This window comes from Sus scrofa, chromosome 14, assembly GCF_054392235.1.
Source record: "Sus scrofa isolate SSC_HxYL_T2T_F1_AM1 chromosome 14, Sscrofa_HxYL_maternal_Yorkshire_Landrace_v2.0, whole genome shotgun sequence".
Classification (NCBI taxonomy): domain Eukaryota; kingdom Metazoa; phylum Chordata; class Mammalia; order Artiodactyla; family Suidae; genus Sus; species Sus scrofa.
The window spans coordinates 102,085,123-102,104,570 of record NC_139396.1 but is presented as its reverse complement, the minus strand read 5'-3'; the positions used below and the strand labels follow the sequence as shown (position 1 = coordinate 102,104,570).

The 19,448-nt window shown below is 49.3% G+C and overlaps 1 protein-coding gene across 37 annotated transcripts in view; it reads left to right on the top strand.

Moving 5' to 3' along the window:
* KCNMA1 (potassium calcium-activated channel subfamily M alpha 1) overlaps window positions 1-19,448 on the top strand; it is a 753,494-nt gene that overhangs the window by 225,038 nt on the left and 509,008 nt on the right. For all 37 annotated transcript variants that reach the window (XR_014825729.1, XR_014825730.1, XM_084993162.1 and 34 more), the window contains 1 exon segment: window positions 5,846-6,007. Coding sequence is in view for 35 of the 37 variants with exons in the window: in XM_084993162.1 (XP_084849288.1) it covers window positions 5,846-6,007 (162 nt within the window). In the remaining 2 variants the exon portion in view is untranslated.

The window sequence follows — 19,448 nt, the reverse complement described above, 5'->3', positions numbered from 1 at the left end:
AGAGTGAGGCGAGGGAGCTGCTATGGCTCTCTGGGGCAGGGGGAGCAGCCAGCGCATTCAGCCCCAGCTGGGAGTGGGCCTGGAATATTCTGGCAGCACGGGGAGGCCAGTGCATCTGGAGCAAGCTTGGGGGTGAGTGGGAGACCTGCGGGATGATGGCAGGAGTGGGCCAGATCGGGTGGGTTGGACTGTGTGAAGGCTATGACTTGTCCTCTGAGTGGGATGAGAAGCCGCAGGAGGGTGATCGGCTTACATTTTTAAGAGGAGTTTTCCTCCCAGATGATCAGTGCTTAAACAACTTCCCAGATCCAACTGAGATGTAACTAAACCTGAGACAGATTTGGAGCTTTGTGGGGGGTGAGTGGCCTCAGCCTGGCAGCTGCCCTTTCCTCCATCCCTGCTGCAGTCACCCAGCAGGTATGGGGCCGGGGTGGCCTTGGCACTTGGCACCTGGGGGTGAGTGAGCCCAGCCAGGCAGGAGCAGGTGTGGCAGAGGCTCACAGGGAGGGTGTAGCCAGCACAGTGGGCCACCTGGGAGGACTTAGCAGTTCCAATATCCTGTTGGGGCCCAAGGTGATGACTGTAACATGCCCGGCAAAGTGCAGCTGGGTGGGGATCTGAGAGTTGAGCCACGATGCCATCCTTGCCCGCACTTCATCGAGGAGTTGGTACTTTCAGAAAGTGCTACACTCCCCCTTACCAGATTACAAGACAGGGCGTAGCCCTGTTCACAGAAGAGGCTTCCAGAAGCGAAGTGACTTGTCCAGGGCCATCAAAGAAAAGCTGGGCTTTGACACGGGTATCTTTCAATCCTCAGAGCTCTTCCTACCCCACCCCAGACTTGAGGGTCCTGGTATATGGGGTCCAGTTCAGAAAGGATAAGAGGTAGAGACAGTCTGGATCTGAGGACCGGAAGTGGTGAGCTCCTGGGATTACACCTCACCTCTCCAGCGCGGGGCCAGGGCAGCTCCCGCTGCTGTGGACAGCTGAGCCTTTTGAAGATAAGAAACTTGGCCCTGTGGGGTCTCCACACCCAAACCCCCCATCCAGGCCAGGCGGAGGCTTCTATTGTCCTAGGAACGGCAGGAGCTGCTGGGAGTGATGGGTTCCCTCGGGTTAGATGTGGAGGAATTACTTTGGGGAGGCAGCAAGAGGCCATTGATGGGAGGGGGCTGCCAGCCACTCTGCCTCCAAGTGCTCCCCCAGCCTCCAGGCTGTACCTGCACTCTCACCCTGTAGCTCCCCATCCTCCAGTCTGGGCACTGAGATTAGATACTGTCCCATGTTGTCCCCAGGAGGCAGCTGTGACTTCTTTTGCACAAGAGTCTGGTGGGAGAGAAGGTGAGGCTGAAGGACAAAATGGGCCCTTTCCTCAGGGGGAGGGTGGCTGTGAGCAGACCTCCACCTTCCAGGACCCCCCCAGGGACTGCCCAATCTCATCTTTTCCCTGCTCCTCCCTCTTGTTCTCTCTTTCTTCCAGGGCATCCTTTTCTTCATTTCAGAAAATCTCTGATGGTCAGTCTGAGGCCAGGGTAGCTGGAGCCTGTAGCTGGTGGTGTTCCCTCTCTCTGCCCCACCCCCGCCTTCTTTCTGTCTTTCACCCACCCCCCACCCCCACGCAGTAATTTCCTGGATGGTGATCAGGGCCAACTCACTCCTGACACCAGGGGGAGCCTGTTGGGCCCCCGCTCAGCAGTCCTCCCTGGCCGACTGGCTGGCTCCGTCTCTGCAGAGGGAAGTAGAAGGTTTGGGGATGGAGGGATGCCCACTGTGCCACTCAGAGCTAAGCCCCATTCCACCTTCTGGGGCACAGGAGAGAGCAGCGTACGGGGACTTTGGGGGCAGCCTCTCTGCTCCTGAATCTCCTAATCACCATGGGAAATTGATTAATGGAGCTTGGAGTCAGAAGGGGTTCTGAGAGGTCACTGGTCTAAGGCTGAGTCCGTGTAGGGATCCTGGCCCCAGCTGTCCTGGGGGAGTGCCACAGATCTCCTGCTGGAACCCTTCCAGAAATCGGGTGCCTTACCTCCTGGGGGCCCATTTCCTACTTAAAGCCCAAGGGCTGTTAGAGCCTATACTCACTTATCCTCCATTCTATAGTTATTTATTAAGGTTTCGCTCTGGGCCTGTCCGCCAGGGCCTGCAATCGATGCTGCAGCTTTAACTGAATATCCCTGGGGCCAACCCACCCTGTCAGTAGTGCTTGGCCATGGCGGCTGTAGCCACCATGCACACCTGTCCCCATTGTACATGGAGGAGGTTGAGGCTCGGGAGCTAACATCCCCAAGGTACCCAGCTTATGAGTGGTGGAACAGACCTATGCCCAGGTGGGCTCACTGCCTCAGTCTGAGTTCCCAGACTCTGCTTTCCCGTGAGAAATACCTGCTTTCAGCTGTCCTGTGAAAGATGTGGTAATTCCACCTGCATCTTGGACTTACTATAAAGTCTAAGCAAGATAATGCAGAAAAGGCACTTCATTTTGAATTGCTGATACCCAGTTCTGGCTTGATAAATGGTGCTCCATTACTGTTATATTGGGTTCTGCCACTTGCCACTTGTCCCCCCAACCCCACCCCTCTGTGTCCCCAGATAGGCCACTTAACTCTCTCTGAGCCTCCCCTCCCTTTCTCGGGAGCAGGGGTTACACCTGCTCCCCAAGAGGGATGCTTTGGTGACAGTGGGGTCCAAGGCACGGAGGGGCTTTCCCTTCAGGCCACCCAGCATCAGACTTTGCCGTGCTCCTGCCTCCCCACTCGCTCCCCCAGCCACCCACCCCAGTCCTACCTCCCACATGTAATTATGCTCACAACATCTAGTGTAAGCAAATAATGAGAGCAGTATCTCCCTTTCATCTGTGTTTTTCCTTGCCTATCATAAAGTAATTAAAATAATGAATGCCTTGTAAAACAATAGGTGAGAGGGCTGGCAGGAGAGCGATATCTGCCATATACCTCTTGTGCTCTGAATTATTGATGCGTTGGAAGCACTGGGACTGGAGAGGGCTCTCTGCATCCCAGCCCTTTACGTTCCGCTCCCCTTCTCCAGGGCTGGCCAGGTAGCTGGGGAGCCTGTGCCCCCAGGATTGAGGAGCAGAGAGTTGGCCCTCCAGGACAGCAGGCTGTGGCCCTGGATCAGCTCAGAAATGTTCCTGGGAGGCATGGCTCAAAAGGAATCACAAGAGCCTCTGATTTGAGGGTCTTCTCCTTGCCCTGGCCTCCTCCCTGTCTGGGTGAAGGGAGAGGCCTGGGTTGGGCTGGGGGTTAAGATTCCTGTCCCATTTCATATCAGGGCAGCAGTGATCAAGCCAGGCCAGAATGGTTAGAAGCAGTGGTTTTCAAACTGGGGTTCCCCACCCAGAAGCATCAGCATTACCTGGGAACTGGTTAGAAGTGGGGGTTCAGGAGTGGGGTCCAGTATTCTGTTTTAACAAGCCATCTAGTTGGTTCTGATGCCACTGAAGTTTGGGAACCAGTGCTAGTATGTCTGTGGCTCCAGGAGAGGCAAGAGGTGAGACTAATTAATGAAATGTGTATTATGCGTCATTGGGTGATATTTAATCCTTCTGACATCTTTGGGCAGGCAGTATTGCCCCTGTCTTACTGGGGAAGCCCTAGGGGGCAGGAGAGCTGGATCTGTATCTTCACTTACTAAGGATGCCCCTGGATCAGGGTCTCTGTCTCTTCCAGGACACACACCTGTGCAGACTCCACATGACTGAGACTCGAGATCCTAACGGGCCATGGAGACTGGCCTTAGGTGACTTGGGCGGTTGGCTCCACAGACGTCAGCAAGCAGTGCCCAGATCAGCCCACTCTGCGCCCCCCACCCTGCCCCAGGCCTTTTCTTGGATTATTCCAGCACCGGGGGTGGGTGGGTGGGGAATGGGGGGTGCAGTATACTCGTAAATGAAATATGAGCGCCAGGGGTTGCTAATGCCCCATCCGTCTTCCCAGCGTCCCTGAGTCAGAGGTGGCTGGCGGGGGAGGACCAGGCATGGGGGCAGCTTCCTGCCTGCCTGCCTGCCTGCAAGTCCCCAAGAAGATGACTCATTCAGTGCCTCCCAGATCTCCTGGCCTCACTCCACCCCACCCCCACCCACTGCAGATGGAGGTTTTCACCTCTGCCGTTGGGTGTTCCTCCTCACTCCAGTTCACAGTGATCCACAGTGTCTGTTTGTTTTGTTAATTAATTCTAGCCTTTTAAATGAACAGAATTTTGCTGCCATCATAAACACTTATATCTGCAGGAACAATCTCATTGGTTATTAGAGTAGGGGGCCTGGTTAAATTTAAATTTTAGACCATGAATATGTTTAAAGTATGTCTCATGTAGTATTTGGGACATAGAGTAAAAAATTATTCGTTGTTTGTTTGAAATTCAAATTTCTCTGGGCATCCTGTGTTTTATTTGGCAACCTCTAAGCTCTGTAGTCAGTGGGAGGCTGACACTCATAACTCTTTGATTCTTTCATTCATGATTATTGAGCAGCTATATGCCAGGCTCTCTTTTAGGCACTCAGGAGTCAGCAGTTGGGGGAAGCAAAGAGTAAATGAATAAGGCAGTGAATTGTTGAGTATATTAAGTTTTAAGTGCTATGGAGAAAAATAACACAGAAAAGTTGTGTCATCATAAGGCAGTTGGAACTTTAAAAAGGTAGCCAGTGGTTAATGAACCTGACTAGCTCAGTGGTTAACAAACCCGACTAGCATCCATGAGGATGCGGGTTCGATCCCTGGCCTTGTTCAGTGGGTTAATGATCTGGCATTGCCATGAGCTGTGGTATAGGTTGAAGATGCAGCTTGGATCCCACATTACTGTGGAACAGGCCAGCGGCTTCAGCTCTGATTGGACCCCTAGCCTGGGAACATCCATATGCCATGGGTGCAGCCCTAAAAAGACAAAAAAGAAAAAAAAAGTGGTCAGAAAAGGTTTATTGAAAAGATGATATTTGAACAGACTTGAGGGCAGTGAGGGACTAAGCCATGACCTTCTGTAGGAGAAGAGTATTCTAGGCAGAGGGCATAGTACATACAAAAGCATCCAATTGAAGGCCCCATGTGGGGCTCAGCTATCTGCTGAGGTCAGCCTTGTTTCCTCAAGACCCTTTTTATCCACGAAGGAGAATTCATTGTCTCCTATAATCAAGAAGGTCTGGTGTGGACTTCAGGCACAGCTGGATCCAGGTGTTCAATTGATGACAGCAGTGTTCTGTTACTTCTCATTTCCTCTACAGTGGCTTCATTCTCAGTGGCTTTCTTACTCCTTCCAGCAAAAGCCCCAGGCTTGAATTGTATTAGCTTGGGCATGGATCATATAACCATCCTTGGCCCAATCAGTATTGCCTGAAGAGTGGACTGGTCTGATTGACTAGTCTCCATTCCTGGAGATCAGTGTGGACCTTCAGTCCCTTTTGAACCACACAGCCCAGGATGAGGAGGTGGAGATTTTCTCAGGAAGGAAGGGTGCACCCATGAGAAGGGTGTGACGGCTGAGCAGGTGGAGTGTACAAGAAAGCTGACCTCACTTCCTTCCTAGCCAGTCTGTGACCCTAGACAGGATGGTTCCCCTCCTGGATTTTGTGATTTTTTTTTCTTTTAAAATGGAAAGAGAATAATTTCATTCTTTCTTTCACAAAGATATTTGAAGAGGAAACAAAGGACAGATTCTCTTTAAAAAGATTTTTGAAAAATCAAAGCCACAGTCCCTCCCTTCTTCCCAGCCCCTGTACCTTCAAGCCAGTTCCCACCTCGGCAGGGGCCTATGTGGCTTTGATTCTTTGGGGGTAGGTTGTGTTTTTAAAATCCACTCGGTGCCTGTGTCTCAACTCTTGTTTCTCTGTTACCAGGAGGCCCAGAAGATTAACAATGGCGCAAGCCAGGCGGATGGCACTCTCAAGCCAGTGGACGAAAAGGAGGAGGTGGTGGCAGCCGAGGTCGGCTGGATGACCTCCGTGAAAGACTGGGCAGGGGTGATGATATCTGCCCAGACACTGACTGGCAGAGTCCTGGTGAGTCCCTGACTCCCTCCTCACATGAGGAGGTCTACTGTCTGGTCTCTGTTCATGGGGACATGAGGTTTCGATGGCTCTTCTCCAGGCCCCTGGCTATTGGGAGGTGAGGGTGAAGAGTGAGTGCTTACAGGTGGTCAGGGAAGAGGGGCTGGGTTCTTGGTGCACATTGGAGCCAGTGGCTTGTGGGGGGATTTGCAAAGTGGGCCAGGGTCTGGGGTCTGTTGGGGAAGCTGGTCTATTGGGGAACATTTCTTCTGCCAGCAGAATAAGTATGCTCGTGTGTGTGTGTGTGTGCATGTGCGTGCACGCGCACGCACACACACACACACACACACACACACACAGCTTGACAGTCTTGGAAACGAGAGAGGGTCAAAGAAATGTGTGCTCAGAATTCCATGGAGGCCCCACAAATGCTGGAATCTAGGGTGCTCTGAATGTGCATGTGTGTGTGCGTGTGAGTGTGCCTTTTGAGGATGTCACTGTGGTCCCTGGCTGCCATAGTTTTTTGATTTCCCACCGTGTGTGATCAGGATCCTGCTGGTGGTAGAAATGTTCATGAGTGGTGAAACTCATCAGGTCAGCAGCCCACCTGAGACTACAGGCCCTGTGTTTGGTGTGTTGTCCATACACCCTTATTTCTCAGGAGGCTGTCTTCCAGCCCCACCTGCAGCCCGGGCTCATTCTGTGTCTTCTCTCTGATCTTCTTGTGTGGAACTTGGCTTCACTGACTGGCCTTGTGAGCTGGTTCTTAGAAAGGACTGTGGGTGGGACAATCCTGTAGTGACCAACCAGGCCTGTTTGCTGGAGGGACCTGGGACATGGTTCTGGAAAAGACTGGAAAAGTTGAGGGCAAAGAAGCATGAGTCAGTCACCACATCTAGACCAGGCTTCTTGCCTGGGTAACCCTGTCTGCCAGCTTCCTTGGGTCTGCTCAGAGTCCAGAGTTTCCCCGAGGAGTTCCCGTTGAGGCTGGGTGGGTTAAGAACCCAGCTGGTATCCATGAAGATGTCAGTTCGATCCCTGGGTTTGTTCAGTGGATTGAGGATCCCATGTTGCCATGAGCTGTGGTGTAGGTTGCAGACATGGCTTGGATCCCGAGTTGCTGTGACTGTGGCGTAGGCTGTAGCTCTGATTCGACCCCTAGCCTGGGAACTTCCATAGGCCGTGGGTACAGCCCTAAAAAGAAAATTAAAAAAAGAATTTCCCTGAGAAGGATGTTGCATTCCAAATGACCTCCTGTGATTCTGGAAGCTCTTTTATGTGGGCTGCCCTTCTTGGACCGAATGCTGGGGCTCAGTCAAGAGTCATTTGACTCAGAGATTGGGTGGGATGTATTGGTGCCTGGGGTTGGGGTGGATCAGAAATCAGGCAGGAAAGCTGGAAAATAGATGTCATCACTCTTGATGTTTCATGGCAAAAGCTCAGTGAGGAGGTGACTGTAGACATTGGGAGGTGGTGAAATTTCACCCCTCAGAATTCTCCTTGGGGAGAAAGCTCTACATGATGTTCAGGATAAATAGCTCTCAAACTGCATGAGAGAAGGAGTAAGACACTGAATGTCATGCTTGAGTCATAAAGGTGGTGGCCAAACAGCCTTCAAGGAGGACAGGATTCTGCGAATTGAGGGCCCTCCAGGAGCTGAGCCTTCTGGAGAATCTGGTTGTGAAGCCCTGGCTGATGTCACTTGGTGGCATAATAGAAAGGGGAGAAACTTAAAGTTGGGATTTGGGAAAGGAGAAGAGAGAAACTAAGGCCAGTTGTATGGAGGACGATGGGGCAGGTGGACAGTCTATGTCCATGGGACTTAACTCTCCTGGGCAGCCCTCAGTGTCTCAGGATGAATTGACAGTGGCTTGTTGTGGGCTGGGCTGCATGACCACCATCTTTGTCTCCTCTCCAGAGTCCTCGGTAAGATCTCTGTTGCCTTGCGTGTGAGTGGATTCTGTGTGGGAAATTTCAGGTTGATCCTTGATGTGGGATGAAGGGAGACAATGCAGAAGTCCTCATTGTGGCTCAGTGGGTTAAGAACCCAGCTAGCATCTATGTGGACATGGGTTTGATCCCTGGCCTCGCTCAGAGGGTTAAAGATCTGGCATTGCCCCAAGCTGCAGCATAGGTCAAAGATGAGGCTCAGATCTGGTGTGGCTGTGGCTGTAAAGTAGGCCAGCAGCTGCAGCTCCAGTTTGACCCCTAGCCCAGGAACTTACATAAGCCTCAGGTGTGGCCCTTAAAAAAAAAAAGACTGTGCATTCTACACATACGGTGGAGATGGTGTGCATTCTACACATATGGTGGAGATGGTGTATAGGGAACAACAGATAGTTTGGTTGCACAAATGTGATGCCTGTTGCTTCCATGTGGCCACTGAGGACAGTTCTAACTATCTTCATCAGCATCAGCTAAGAGTTACTGAGCATAATTCTGGGCCAGATGTTTATTTTTTTATCCTCGTGGAAAATATGGAATGCTCCTCATTCCATTCACCATGGATGGAAGCTATTGAAGGAATGCTTGGAGGAGGAATGCTTTGAGTACATTGTGTGAGTGTGTGTGGTGGGGAGGCTGAGTGTAGGGGAGGAGGGGGTCAAGAAAGCCTTCACAAGCCTTCATAGGGAGGAAAGCCTTGCATTTCAAGATGAACCGAGCACATTTGATGATGGAGATGATATCAAAGATAAAAACATAGCCGAGCTTGAAAATAAGGGACTACTTATTGGGCCACAGGTTGAGAAAACTACCTAATAAGACAGCAAACATCTGAGTTGAGTTTGGCAATGTGAGTTAGGATCCTGAAAGTCAAAAGAGAGGAAATTATTCCAGAACGAGGGAGCAGTGGGGACAGAGCAATGGCATGGTGTGAAGGGGGCATGAGGCTGGCACCGCAAGCACAAAGCCACCTGAGGGGAAGTGAGACTGGGAAAGTGGGCTGGAGACCGCTTGTCACATCTAAGCTGTCATGCTGAGCTAAGACTCTGGACTGAATTTTGTAGGAAAAGGAGATTTTGAGGGAGACACCATGATTGGTGGTTGTACCAAGGGAAACACAGATGGACAAGTGGAGGTATAATTGGTGAGGCAAGAACTCAGGGATGCTAGGGTGGTAGGGAGTGAGCTGTCCTCGCCTGTGTCAGGACAGGAGGAGAGGATTGTTGCCATGGACCCGATGAGGCAAGGCCAAACTAGCACCACACAGTGGAGGCATGGCGGCCATGTGTGTGATCCTTGGAAGTAGAATCCACAGGTCAAGTGCACTGGTAGTCACCTTGGATACTGCTGATGATGACAATGTCATTGGGCATCTCTTGGGAGCCAGCATGGTGCCAGGCACTATGTTTACATTATGGTCGTGTTGAAGGGCAAGGACCACATGGTATTCCTTGCTTAGCTCCTAATTTGGTGTCATGTGATAGGAGTTGAGGAAGCCATGAAGCCAGGGTTAGCAACTAAGTCACGCCCATTTTACAGTTGAGAAAACTGAGGCCTAGGAATGGCAATGAGGCAACAGAACCAGGCTAATACCCATCTCCAGCCTCCCTATTGAGTGCTCTTCCTGTGTCATGACTTCCCAGTTGAAGATAATGCCTCTTCTTTTTGAAGCCACTGTCAGCTGCTGCTTTGGCTGTGACATTTTGACCTTACTGCCTCTGAGCTAATTAGGTCCTGGGGCTGCTCGGCCTGATTCTCTTAACATTTGCATGGACAAGTGTGATGTACCCAGGCCTCCTTGCCTGACACTGCTGTGTGATGCCAGCTGCTTGCTGAAGGTCTCCATGGAGAATATGCTGCCTGGCTTGCTCTGGTGCGCAGAGGGCAGGCAGCTCAGAGTGACAGGTGGGGCCTTCAGGACAGGCCTCTCCTTTAGGAAAGGCAGGTCCTTATTCCAAGCAAGGAGCCAATTTCCTATTGCAGCCTCCGTGTGCGAGAGAAAGCAGCTCTGCCTGTTCAGAACCCAAAGCTGTGTTTGTCTTGAACTGTCCAAATGTTTATCCTTGCACCAGTGCGACTCGAGCGAGACTAGACACCCCGGCCATGCAGTTTCCCTTTTCAATTTTTAATTCATTTTCCTTGACGCACAGCTCAGAAGCTTGGCCTCCACATCTGGGCCCCTTTCTCACCTGTCTCATTGTCACAGGTGAGTCTCAAAGCCAGGGCATGGTGGGTAAGGCCCAGCCAGGGAAGGGTTCAACAAGACAACCTCAGCATGTCTGTAGATTCATGGGTTCTCCAGAACTTCTCAGACGAGCACATTGTGCATTCAGGAAGTCCTTACTTCTCACCTGCACCAGGCGCTCTTCCAGGCACTGGGCATAAGGCAGTGAGTGCCAGAGACCCAGGGCGTGAATTATTTACGTTGATATAAAGTTGTAGAGCTCAGTGTAAACAATGACAAATGAGAATCACCATTCGCCAGTGCTTTTTATAGCTACCACCTGGAGCTTCACCACCAAAGTGATAAACATGCTTTGACCAGGGCTCAGAATAGCCCGTCTTGCATTGTCTCTCCCCTTGGCACTCAGGCTTAGCTTCACAAAAACAGCAGATCTGGACAGGGCCCCCTCTTGGAGCAATGGCTGAGGTTTCTGTATTACAGTCTCCTAGGCTGTCAAGGATTACTGCTTCCCTTATCTTTTTTAACATTAAAGTATTTCTTTTTGTTTTCTGTTTGGCTGTGCCCATGGCACATGGAAGTCCCCAGGCCGGGATCCAACCCGTGCCATAGCAGTGACCCAAGCTACTGGAGTGACACCAGATCCGTTATCCACTGTGCCGTAGGAGAACTCTGTGGTTTCTGATGTAAAGTTGGTACATGCTTAATTCAAAATTTGGGAATTTACTGGGAGAATGGATGCTCAGTTCCACTTTGGAGGTGGCCCCGCACTAAGGGATATATCAGTGTTGCAGTGAATTCCACTGAGACACCCCCAGGCTGTGGATGTAGTCGGGGTCCTGGCTCACTACATCTCACGTTCTCTGCTTCTGCAGACTTGGGGTAGAAATTTCTTCCTGCCAGGATTGCCATGGTCCTCCTGGTGGACCGCCAGTGAATACTCTAAAGTGGAAAAGAGATCCTGGCCCCTTGTTGCAGTGGCTCCTTGGAGCCTGGTTGGTGGGCCATTGACAATACACAGCGCCTCAGGGTTTGCATTCTGTGTTTTCACATCCTCCCAGCTTCACCCGTGTCTTCCCTCATTTCCCTTTTGCCTCATGTGTGTGGTTGTGTGCTCTGTACAGTTTTGTGAGCCAAGCGAAATCTTTCTATGAGTCAGGCAGTCCAGGCAGACCTCAGAGATATTGCAGGTTCATTTCCCGACCACTGAACTAAGCGAATATTGTGATAGAGTGCGTCATACAAATATCTTGGTTTCCCAGTGCATATATAAATTGTGTTTACACTGTACTGTGGTCTGTTAAGTGTGCAATAGCATTATGGGTTTTTTTTAATTAACTTTTATTTCAATAGGAAATTCTTATGCATTCCTGAACCCAGAGTGACACTAACTTATGGCAACATCATATTCCATTGAGATGGATAAGTTACTTTAATGAGCAACATTAGCTGTCATAACATAACCTAATAAGTCATATGACCTTCAATTACTTGATAATACAATCATTTTGCCATTGAATGGTTTTAAAAGACAATGTACATACCTTAAAAGTCATGTATTACTAAAAGATACTAATCATCATCGGAGCCTTCAGCAAGTCATTCACTAACATCAAAGGTCACTTTAACAAATGATAAAGTTTGAATTACCAAATTACCAAAATGGGACACAATGACACGAAGTGAACAAATGCTGTTGAAAAAAATGGCTCCTATAGACTTGCCTGACAGTGTTGCCACGAACCTTCGATTTGTCAAAAAAAAAAAAAACCCCAAAAAACAAAATACAAAAAACAAAAACAGTATCTTCAAAGAGCAATAAAGCAAGGTGTGTCTGGATACATAAATAAAAAGGGCAGGAAGCACACAGAGTAGGCCTTTATTCTTTGGTTGTACTTTATTGAATCATAAACCAAAATCAATATGAGATAGTCTAGTTCAGGGTTAAGTTTTTCTGTAAAGGGCCATATAATAAATATTTTAGGCTTTGCAGATCATAGAAACTCTCTCACAACTACTCCACTCTGCCATTGTGATTTGAAGGCGGCACAGAAAATACATGGATGAGGCTGTGTTCCAATAAAACTTTAATTACAAAAACAGGTGGTGGGCCAGACTTTGCTTCTGGGGCCATAGTTTACTGATATTTGGTCTAGTTCAACTCCTTATTTTATAAATTAAGATATCGAGAAGTTCCCCATTGTGGTTCAGTGTGTTAAGAAGCTGACTAGTGTCTGTGAGGATGAGGGTTCGATCCCTGGCCTTGCTCAGTGGGTTAAGGATCCACTGTTGCCGTGAGCTGCAGTGTAGGTTACAGATGTGGCTCAGATCTGGTGTGGCTGTGCTGTAGGCCAGTAGCTGCTGCTCCGATTCAACCGCTGGTCCAGGAATGTACATATGCTGCAGGTATGATCCTAAAAAGAAAGAAAAAAATGGAGAGGCAGAAATTAAAGAAATTCTTCAGGCAATTTTCTGAGATAATACAAGAGTGACAGTACTGGTGAACCCATTTATAGTGGGGAAATTTATAGACGTGCAGATACATACAGATAAATGTGGGCCCACACATGTTTACACCATCTCCATTAGCACCTTGTTTCTGAGTATTTGTATTTATTTCTACACCAATCTCTGAGTGACTGTTTTCCTGAAAAAACTATGTATTATAGCCACGCATGGCCTCAATTCAAGGTATAAGCAGAGTCTACACTTGCTGGGCTGTGTAGCTGCTCAGCTCCTTCACAGATTTGTTTTTTGTTCCCCCCCCCCCCCACTTCAAAGACTGGTCTTGCCAATACCAAGAGAGCCTTTAGAGTTACTCTTTCTGATTATTTTTGTCATAGTCCCATGCCACTACATTTAAATATTGCTCCAGGAAACATACACATCTAATCCATGAACTGGAAATATATGCTGCTTGCTTTACACTAGGGGATGGTTCATTGAAATAAGGAGAAAGAAAAATGCCAGTCTTGCCCTTTATCTTCCTAACTATATTGCATGTGTGGCATTTTCCATTAACATTAAATACATAGTCTGGTCCATTCTATCCTTATCTCCTAGGGCCCCAAAGAAAATAGGTATGAAACAAGCCTTTCAAGGAGAAAGAATCCTGTTGGTTTGACAGAGTTAAACAGATGCCTTGACTGCTATGCTGTTTGCACCTGAAATTGGACCAGTTAAACAAAGTGGAGGGCAGGTGGGCATAGCTTAATCACATGGATGATGTCATTGTCTTCATTTCCCCCTTTAGGTGGTGGTGACATTCCCCATCAGCATCCTCTGCTTTACCTTTTCAGTGGTGCCTGGTGGCAAATTCACACATACCTCACATTTTCATCTCTCTCTTCATCTCTGCTCCCTTCCCCCTTTTATTTTTTACATTTTAGGAAGATCTGCACAAGATTTTTATATCATTGATAGATGTTCTTTTTATATCATTGATAGATGCTCTGTGTAGCAGAAAGATCATAGGCTGCACAGGCCTATATTTTTTTAGTAAGAATGTCCCCATAGTGAAGCGGTAGATCCTGCTTTCTGTGCAATGGGGAGTAAATGGAGATTTTGTTAGTTTTTTTTAACTCCCCTAAGTGAGGCTTTTAAAGGAACCTAGTGGTATTCCACCCCTCTCCCTCCTCAGGACTTAATAGATCTTTATTTTATCCTGTGCATAAATAGAGTTTATATCTTGGATGTGAATCAGTAAATAAAAGAAGGTATGCTTTCTTTATATTATTTAACATGAAAGTTTGTCTGATGAAGATATGCTAGATTACACTAGATTTTTAACCTGGAGGCCAGCATCATTGGGTGGGAAAATGCATCAGAGAAGTCCCTGAATTCAACAGGAACACACAGTAGGTAGTGATCTGCCTGTCACTGGAGGTGTTCAAAGAGAGAATCACATTTGAAGGCTTTGTTGCTGACGGTTGGTCAAACTTCATTCTCATCGCCTGGATTAGGTTCTGCAGAGAACTGGATCTAGGAGATGCTCAAATAAAATGCTTCCCTGGGAATTTCTGCTGTGGTGCAATGGAATCGGTAGCATCTCTGGAGCCATGGGACATAGGTTTGATCCCCAGCCTGGCTTAGTGGGTTAAGGATTCGGCATTGTCACAGCTGCAGCGTAGGTTGCAACTGTGGCTCCAATCTGATCCCTGGCCCGGCAATGCCGTATGCTGTGGGGTGGCCAAAAAATAAAAAATAAAAATAAAAAAAAGAAAGAAAGGAAAAGAAGATTCCCTGGAAGTTGAACAGAATATGTTTCTCATTCCCTTTTTGAGATTGTCCAGCATGTATCACTGTGTAAGGCTGGAAGCAGAAAGCAGGAAGACTTTGGCCAAGCATTTCCCACTCCTGTTTCGGCGTGGAACCCTTTCCCCATGAAATGCCTATGGGCATTGCAAAGAACACATTTTGGGAAACACTGAACTCACTCAGGGATTGGGAAATTAACCCATAAGCTGAATCTGGCCCTCTGCCTGTTTTGTGCAGCTCACAATCTCAGAATGGTTTTTACATTTTAAAGTAGTTTTTAGGAGTTTCCTTTGTGGCTCAAGGAAAACAAATCTGACTAGTATCCATGAGGTTGCAGGTTCGATCCCTGGCCTCACTCAGTGGGTTAAGGATCCGGCGTTGCCGCGAGCTGTGGTGTAGGTCGCAGATGCGGCTTGGATCTGGTGTTGCTGTGGTGTAGGCCAGCAGCTATAGCTACGATTTGACCCCAGCCTGGGAACCTCCATATGCCTTGGGAGTGGCCCTAAAAAGACAAAAAATAATAATAATAATAATAATTTTTGAAAAATAAAGACTGTTTTGTGACGTGAAAATTACGTGAAATCAAATTTCAGTATTCATAAAGTTTTATTGGGATGTAGTCACACTCTCATTTACATGTTGTATTAGCTGTTATGGCAATACACGACAATAGCAGAATTGAGTAGTATCCAGAGTCCAAAGTATGCCAATGTAAACTGGTTATTGCTTGGTCCTGAAGCAATGCATTTGTCAAGGCCCAGACCAGATCATCGAGCTCCCCTTCTGCTCTGTGACTGGCCACTCTTAAGTGGCCAACAGGACTTGTTTCCACGGCACAAGGTAATAGATAAGATGTACCATCCAGCCCGTTCTTGTAGAGACCTTCTGCATTATTTCCACAAACTCAAATAAGTGATTCGGGAGAGATGGGGATACAAAGACGAGAGCAAGGTGAGTCCCCAGTTTCCACAGCTGGCTCTGCATGGGAATGTCCCCTTCCCCAGGTCAGTGAACTGTGTCTGGGAATTCTGTGGCAGGGTTTCTTTCTGTCTCACCCTCCACTGCCTGCATCCCCCACAGTCAGTGTACCTCAGGCCCCGCCCAGCAGCCCAGTGTCTAGTCCCTTCCATGGAGGAAACCCCTAGTCCAGACGTGCAGGCCAGAGTCTCAGCCGTGCTGGCTGCCGGTCCACCGGCCCTGCGATCTGTGTGCCAGCATCTCCACCACGTTCTGTAAAGAGCAGCTGTCTGGTGTGTTGGCGCCTCTGACCTCCTGGTGAAAATGAAGGAAAGTTTCAGAAATCAATCCTCAGACAGCTCTGGAGAGAAGTGCCTCCTGGCCCGGGAGCAGTGCACTTCATCCTTGGTCCCCTGGCCTCTGGGCTCCAGTGGCAGTACTTCTGCAGCTGCTGCCTCTCTCCTCTGGGGATTCTGGGGGAGTGGGTGCCTGTTTGTTCTTCTGCCTCATCCGTCTATCTGTATACTCATCTACACCCACTCATCCGTGCGTTCAACCCACATCCCTCGGTTGGCGTTTCCGGGCACACAGAATTGAAGGCAGCACCCACTCAGAGGGTATCCAATAAATAAGGCAGGACGCACAGGGCCTTCCGTGGCCTCAGTTTGCTCTGTTTTGGCTTCTGTGTCTGGGCTGGGAGATGGGAGCCCAGCCCCTTGGCTGACCCAGCATTGTCTGAACCGGGCTCCTATTTTCTTTTGCTCTCCATCTGGCTCCTAGTGTCTCTTATTGGATTGGAGCTGACAAGGAGAGGAGGCGGAGCATGAGCATCACCAGCTCCTGCCCTTCCTCTCTCTGTGGGTCGTGTATCCTTGGGAAGGGAGGCTGAGCCCCTTGGCGTGTGGGGAGGGGGGGCACGGTGGTTCGACAGCGTGGTTAAGAACCCCACCTCTGCGGTCATTCTGCTGAGTCTCAGCCCACCCCTCTCTAGGCCTCTTACCCTGGGCTAGTTGCTTCACCTTTTGGTGCCTGTTTTCTCATCTGTTCAATAAGCATAATTAATAGCAGTCTCTGCTTCTTCATGCTGTCTGGAGGACTTGATGCACCAATCTATGTAAAATGTTTAGAATAGTGCCCGTTATGTGATTGGTGCTTAATAGGCATTAGCTTTTATTACTTTTATTATTGTCATATGAGTCTATTTGACAAGTCATGGAGGAAATGTGCTGGGATGATGAAACAGAGAGGGTAGGGAGTGGAGGATTAATCCTCTCCTGTGACGGGGAGGGGAACAGTCTCAGACCCACCAAACTCAGATATGGTTTCAGAGGGCTGAGCCAGCTCTGGGCATGGCCGTCTGAAAGGGGCCTGAAAGCACCCCAGGAACCAGGTCAGGGTGCAGCCTGCTGCAGGTTCGGTCCATGCACACAATTCTGGCCCTGGCATTTCTGAAGCTAGCCCAGGCTAGCCTGACTCATCCTTGTCAAGTTGGCCAGGAAATTCTCACTCCATAAAGCTGTCCTGAGCTGGCTGGGGACCAGAGGGCCAGTGGGCTGGCTGGGTGCTCCCTGGGAGCTGTGCATTGTCGGTGTATGTGTCACAGGAAACAGCCTGGCAGGATGACAGATGAGTCTGGTGGAAGGAGGGTCAAGTGTACTCACTGTGGTCCCCGTATCCAGTCCTCCTTGGATGTGGGGTGAGGCCAGCACAAGGCTGGTTTCAGAGGGCATGTCAGCGCCCTCTGACATAGGGCAGTGTCTTTACTGTCCATTTCAGTGGACAGCAAGCACAAATCCATCAGAAGGATGCAGGAGAGTGTGTTGAGTCACCAAAGATAAGGACACAGGTTCTCCTGTGCATGCCAGGCCTCTCCTCTGAGCCATTAACCCACTCCTGCAAACATTCTGGGAGTACCTGTGAGGTGTCAGATGAGGCACTGGACACATCTGGTTTTTCTAGTGAAATCTGCAAAGTGAAATCATCCCAAGTGTTGAAAGTGAAGTGTTAGGTTGCATTTTGCTACAGTCCTTTTGGGTTGCAAGGTTTTTGAAGCAGTTTGGTGGTAAATCAGAGCCTGTGACTTCTCCATCAGTGTTTGGACAGGTCTCGGAGCCCAGTTCTTCTAATCCCGATCTCACATCCCGTGTCTTCCTGCTGCTGGACGCAAGGGGCCTAAACAAATGCATTTATATGACCAGTGTTGCCCTACCTCCCTCCGTTTTTCCTTCCTCTTTACCTCTCTCCTTCCCTTTCCCCCTCCTCCTTTCCTTTCCCCTCTCCTCCTCCTCCTCCCCTTCTTCTCTCCTTTCCTTTTCTCCCTTCCTCCCTGCCAATAAAAGCTGCCCCCCCCCCAACTCCCGGGCTTTGTGGGAAACAGAACATCTGTATTTGGAGCCCATCATCCTGGGCTGTGGGACAGGGGTCTCACCTAGCTTATCCCCCAGGGCCTTTGGGGACTGCTGATGGTTTGGCAGCCCCCTATTAGCCAGAAAAATAGCCTGGTGGACTGAGACTCTTTTTGGAGCCTCCATTTCAGCTGCGAGGAAGTTTGTTTAGCAGAGAGACTCAAAAATAGAGAGGATGATGAGAACAGAATCGCCAGCCATTGGTCGGTGCCAGGGAGCACGTGCCTGGAAAGGCACCCTGGGGACCACACGCGAGCTGATGCTTCCAAGTTTCGTGTACTTGGCTATGTTTAGGAGGAGGCAGACTGACTCGTGCCTCCAAGCCCCACACCTCCCAAAGTGGTGCATTAAGAGCCCCATTTTTAGGGTCTGGGTCCAGAATGAGGCTTTTTCCAGAAAAACAACTCCTTCAGATGAATATCAACAACAGAAATCTGCCATTTGCCCTAAATTTTTTTTTTATTGCTGAAAACATTCCCTCGTGTTTGAGTAGTGAGGGAACTAGGGCAGGACAGTGCTCCTCAGTCTGAAGGAAATTAGGGCACTTGAAAACTCAATTAAATGCACCCAGGCCTCTTAAGTACCAGGGCTGTCTTTTTGCTCATTTAGTTAATTGTGGTTCATCAAATTGACCCGGTGCTGACACGGAAGGTAGCTTGGAGCTGGGGAGCCAGGGGCCCATTGGAATGGAAGTGTGATTCCTGGTACACAAGCCTCTGGAAATGCAGACCTTTCCCGAGGACATCCAGGTGACCCGTAAGCTGTACCTGTACTGTGCCTCCTCTCTGGGCAAGCAGACCTCTGGGCCTTCCTTGTTGGCTGGAGGTGGGTTAATCCAGAAAGTAAATGGACTGGGTGTACTGGTTTCTTGCACCTGTGGAGAAGCCAGGATCCAGTTCCTTAGTCTGAAAGGTTGAGAAACCATCACCTTCGGAGTGTGCTTTAGTGAAGAGGCTGAATTTTGACCTTTCCCCAGTTTTTTTTTTTTTTTTCTTTTCTTTTTGGCATTTTATTTTCTTTTACTCCTTGGTGGCTGTTGGTGGAGCAGCTGTCCTGAGGGAAACAGGGAGCAGCGTGTTGAAGGAGAGAGAGGAAGACAAGGCCTTGTTCCCACACCACCCTCCCTCAAATCCGGGCTTCGCTTACACTAAAAATAGCTTGAAACAGGCTGAATCACAAAACGGTGGCATTTCAGAGGGCACAGGCTGCTGGCTCTCTGGCTGCCACACGAGCCTGCTGGGTGTATTGGCCTCTGAGCCTCAATGTGCACAGGAAGGCGTGGGGTGGAGTCCTGTTGGGAGGGGTCCAGACCTTCCTCCTCTGTGTCAGGCTAGATCTGTCTGGAGTTAGCTCTGTCAGCTGGGCACTCACAGAGCCTCCTGCCTGGGCTTATGCCCCAGGGGGACAGATAACTTATTGCAGAAGAGATCTGCCATGTCCAGGAGCCCATTACCCACCCCAGGCACCTGCGTGGCCTCCTGGAGAAGCTTCTATGAGCCAGGAGGTAGGCAACTTGGTTGCTTGGCCACCTTTGACCTCTTCAGGAAAAAAGCTTAGATCAGAGAGCAGGCAAACAGCTTACTCACCTAGCCTTGTGCAGTGTGTCGATCTGGGCCTTGGGGATATAAGAATAGAGGTGACAGAAGTTCCCACTGTGGCTTAGTGGGTTAATGGTCTGCTGTTGCCGCAGCTGTGGTGTAGGTTGAAG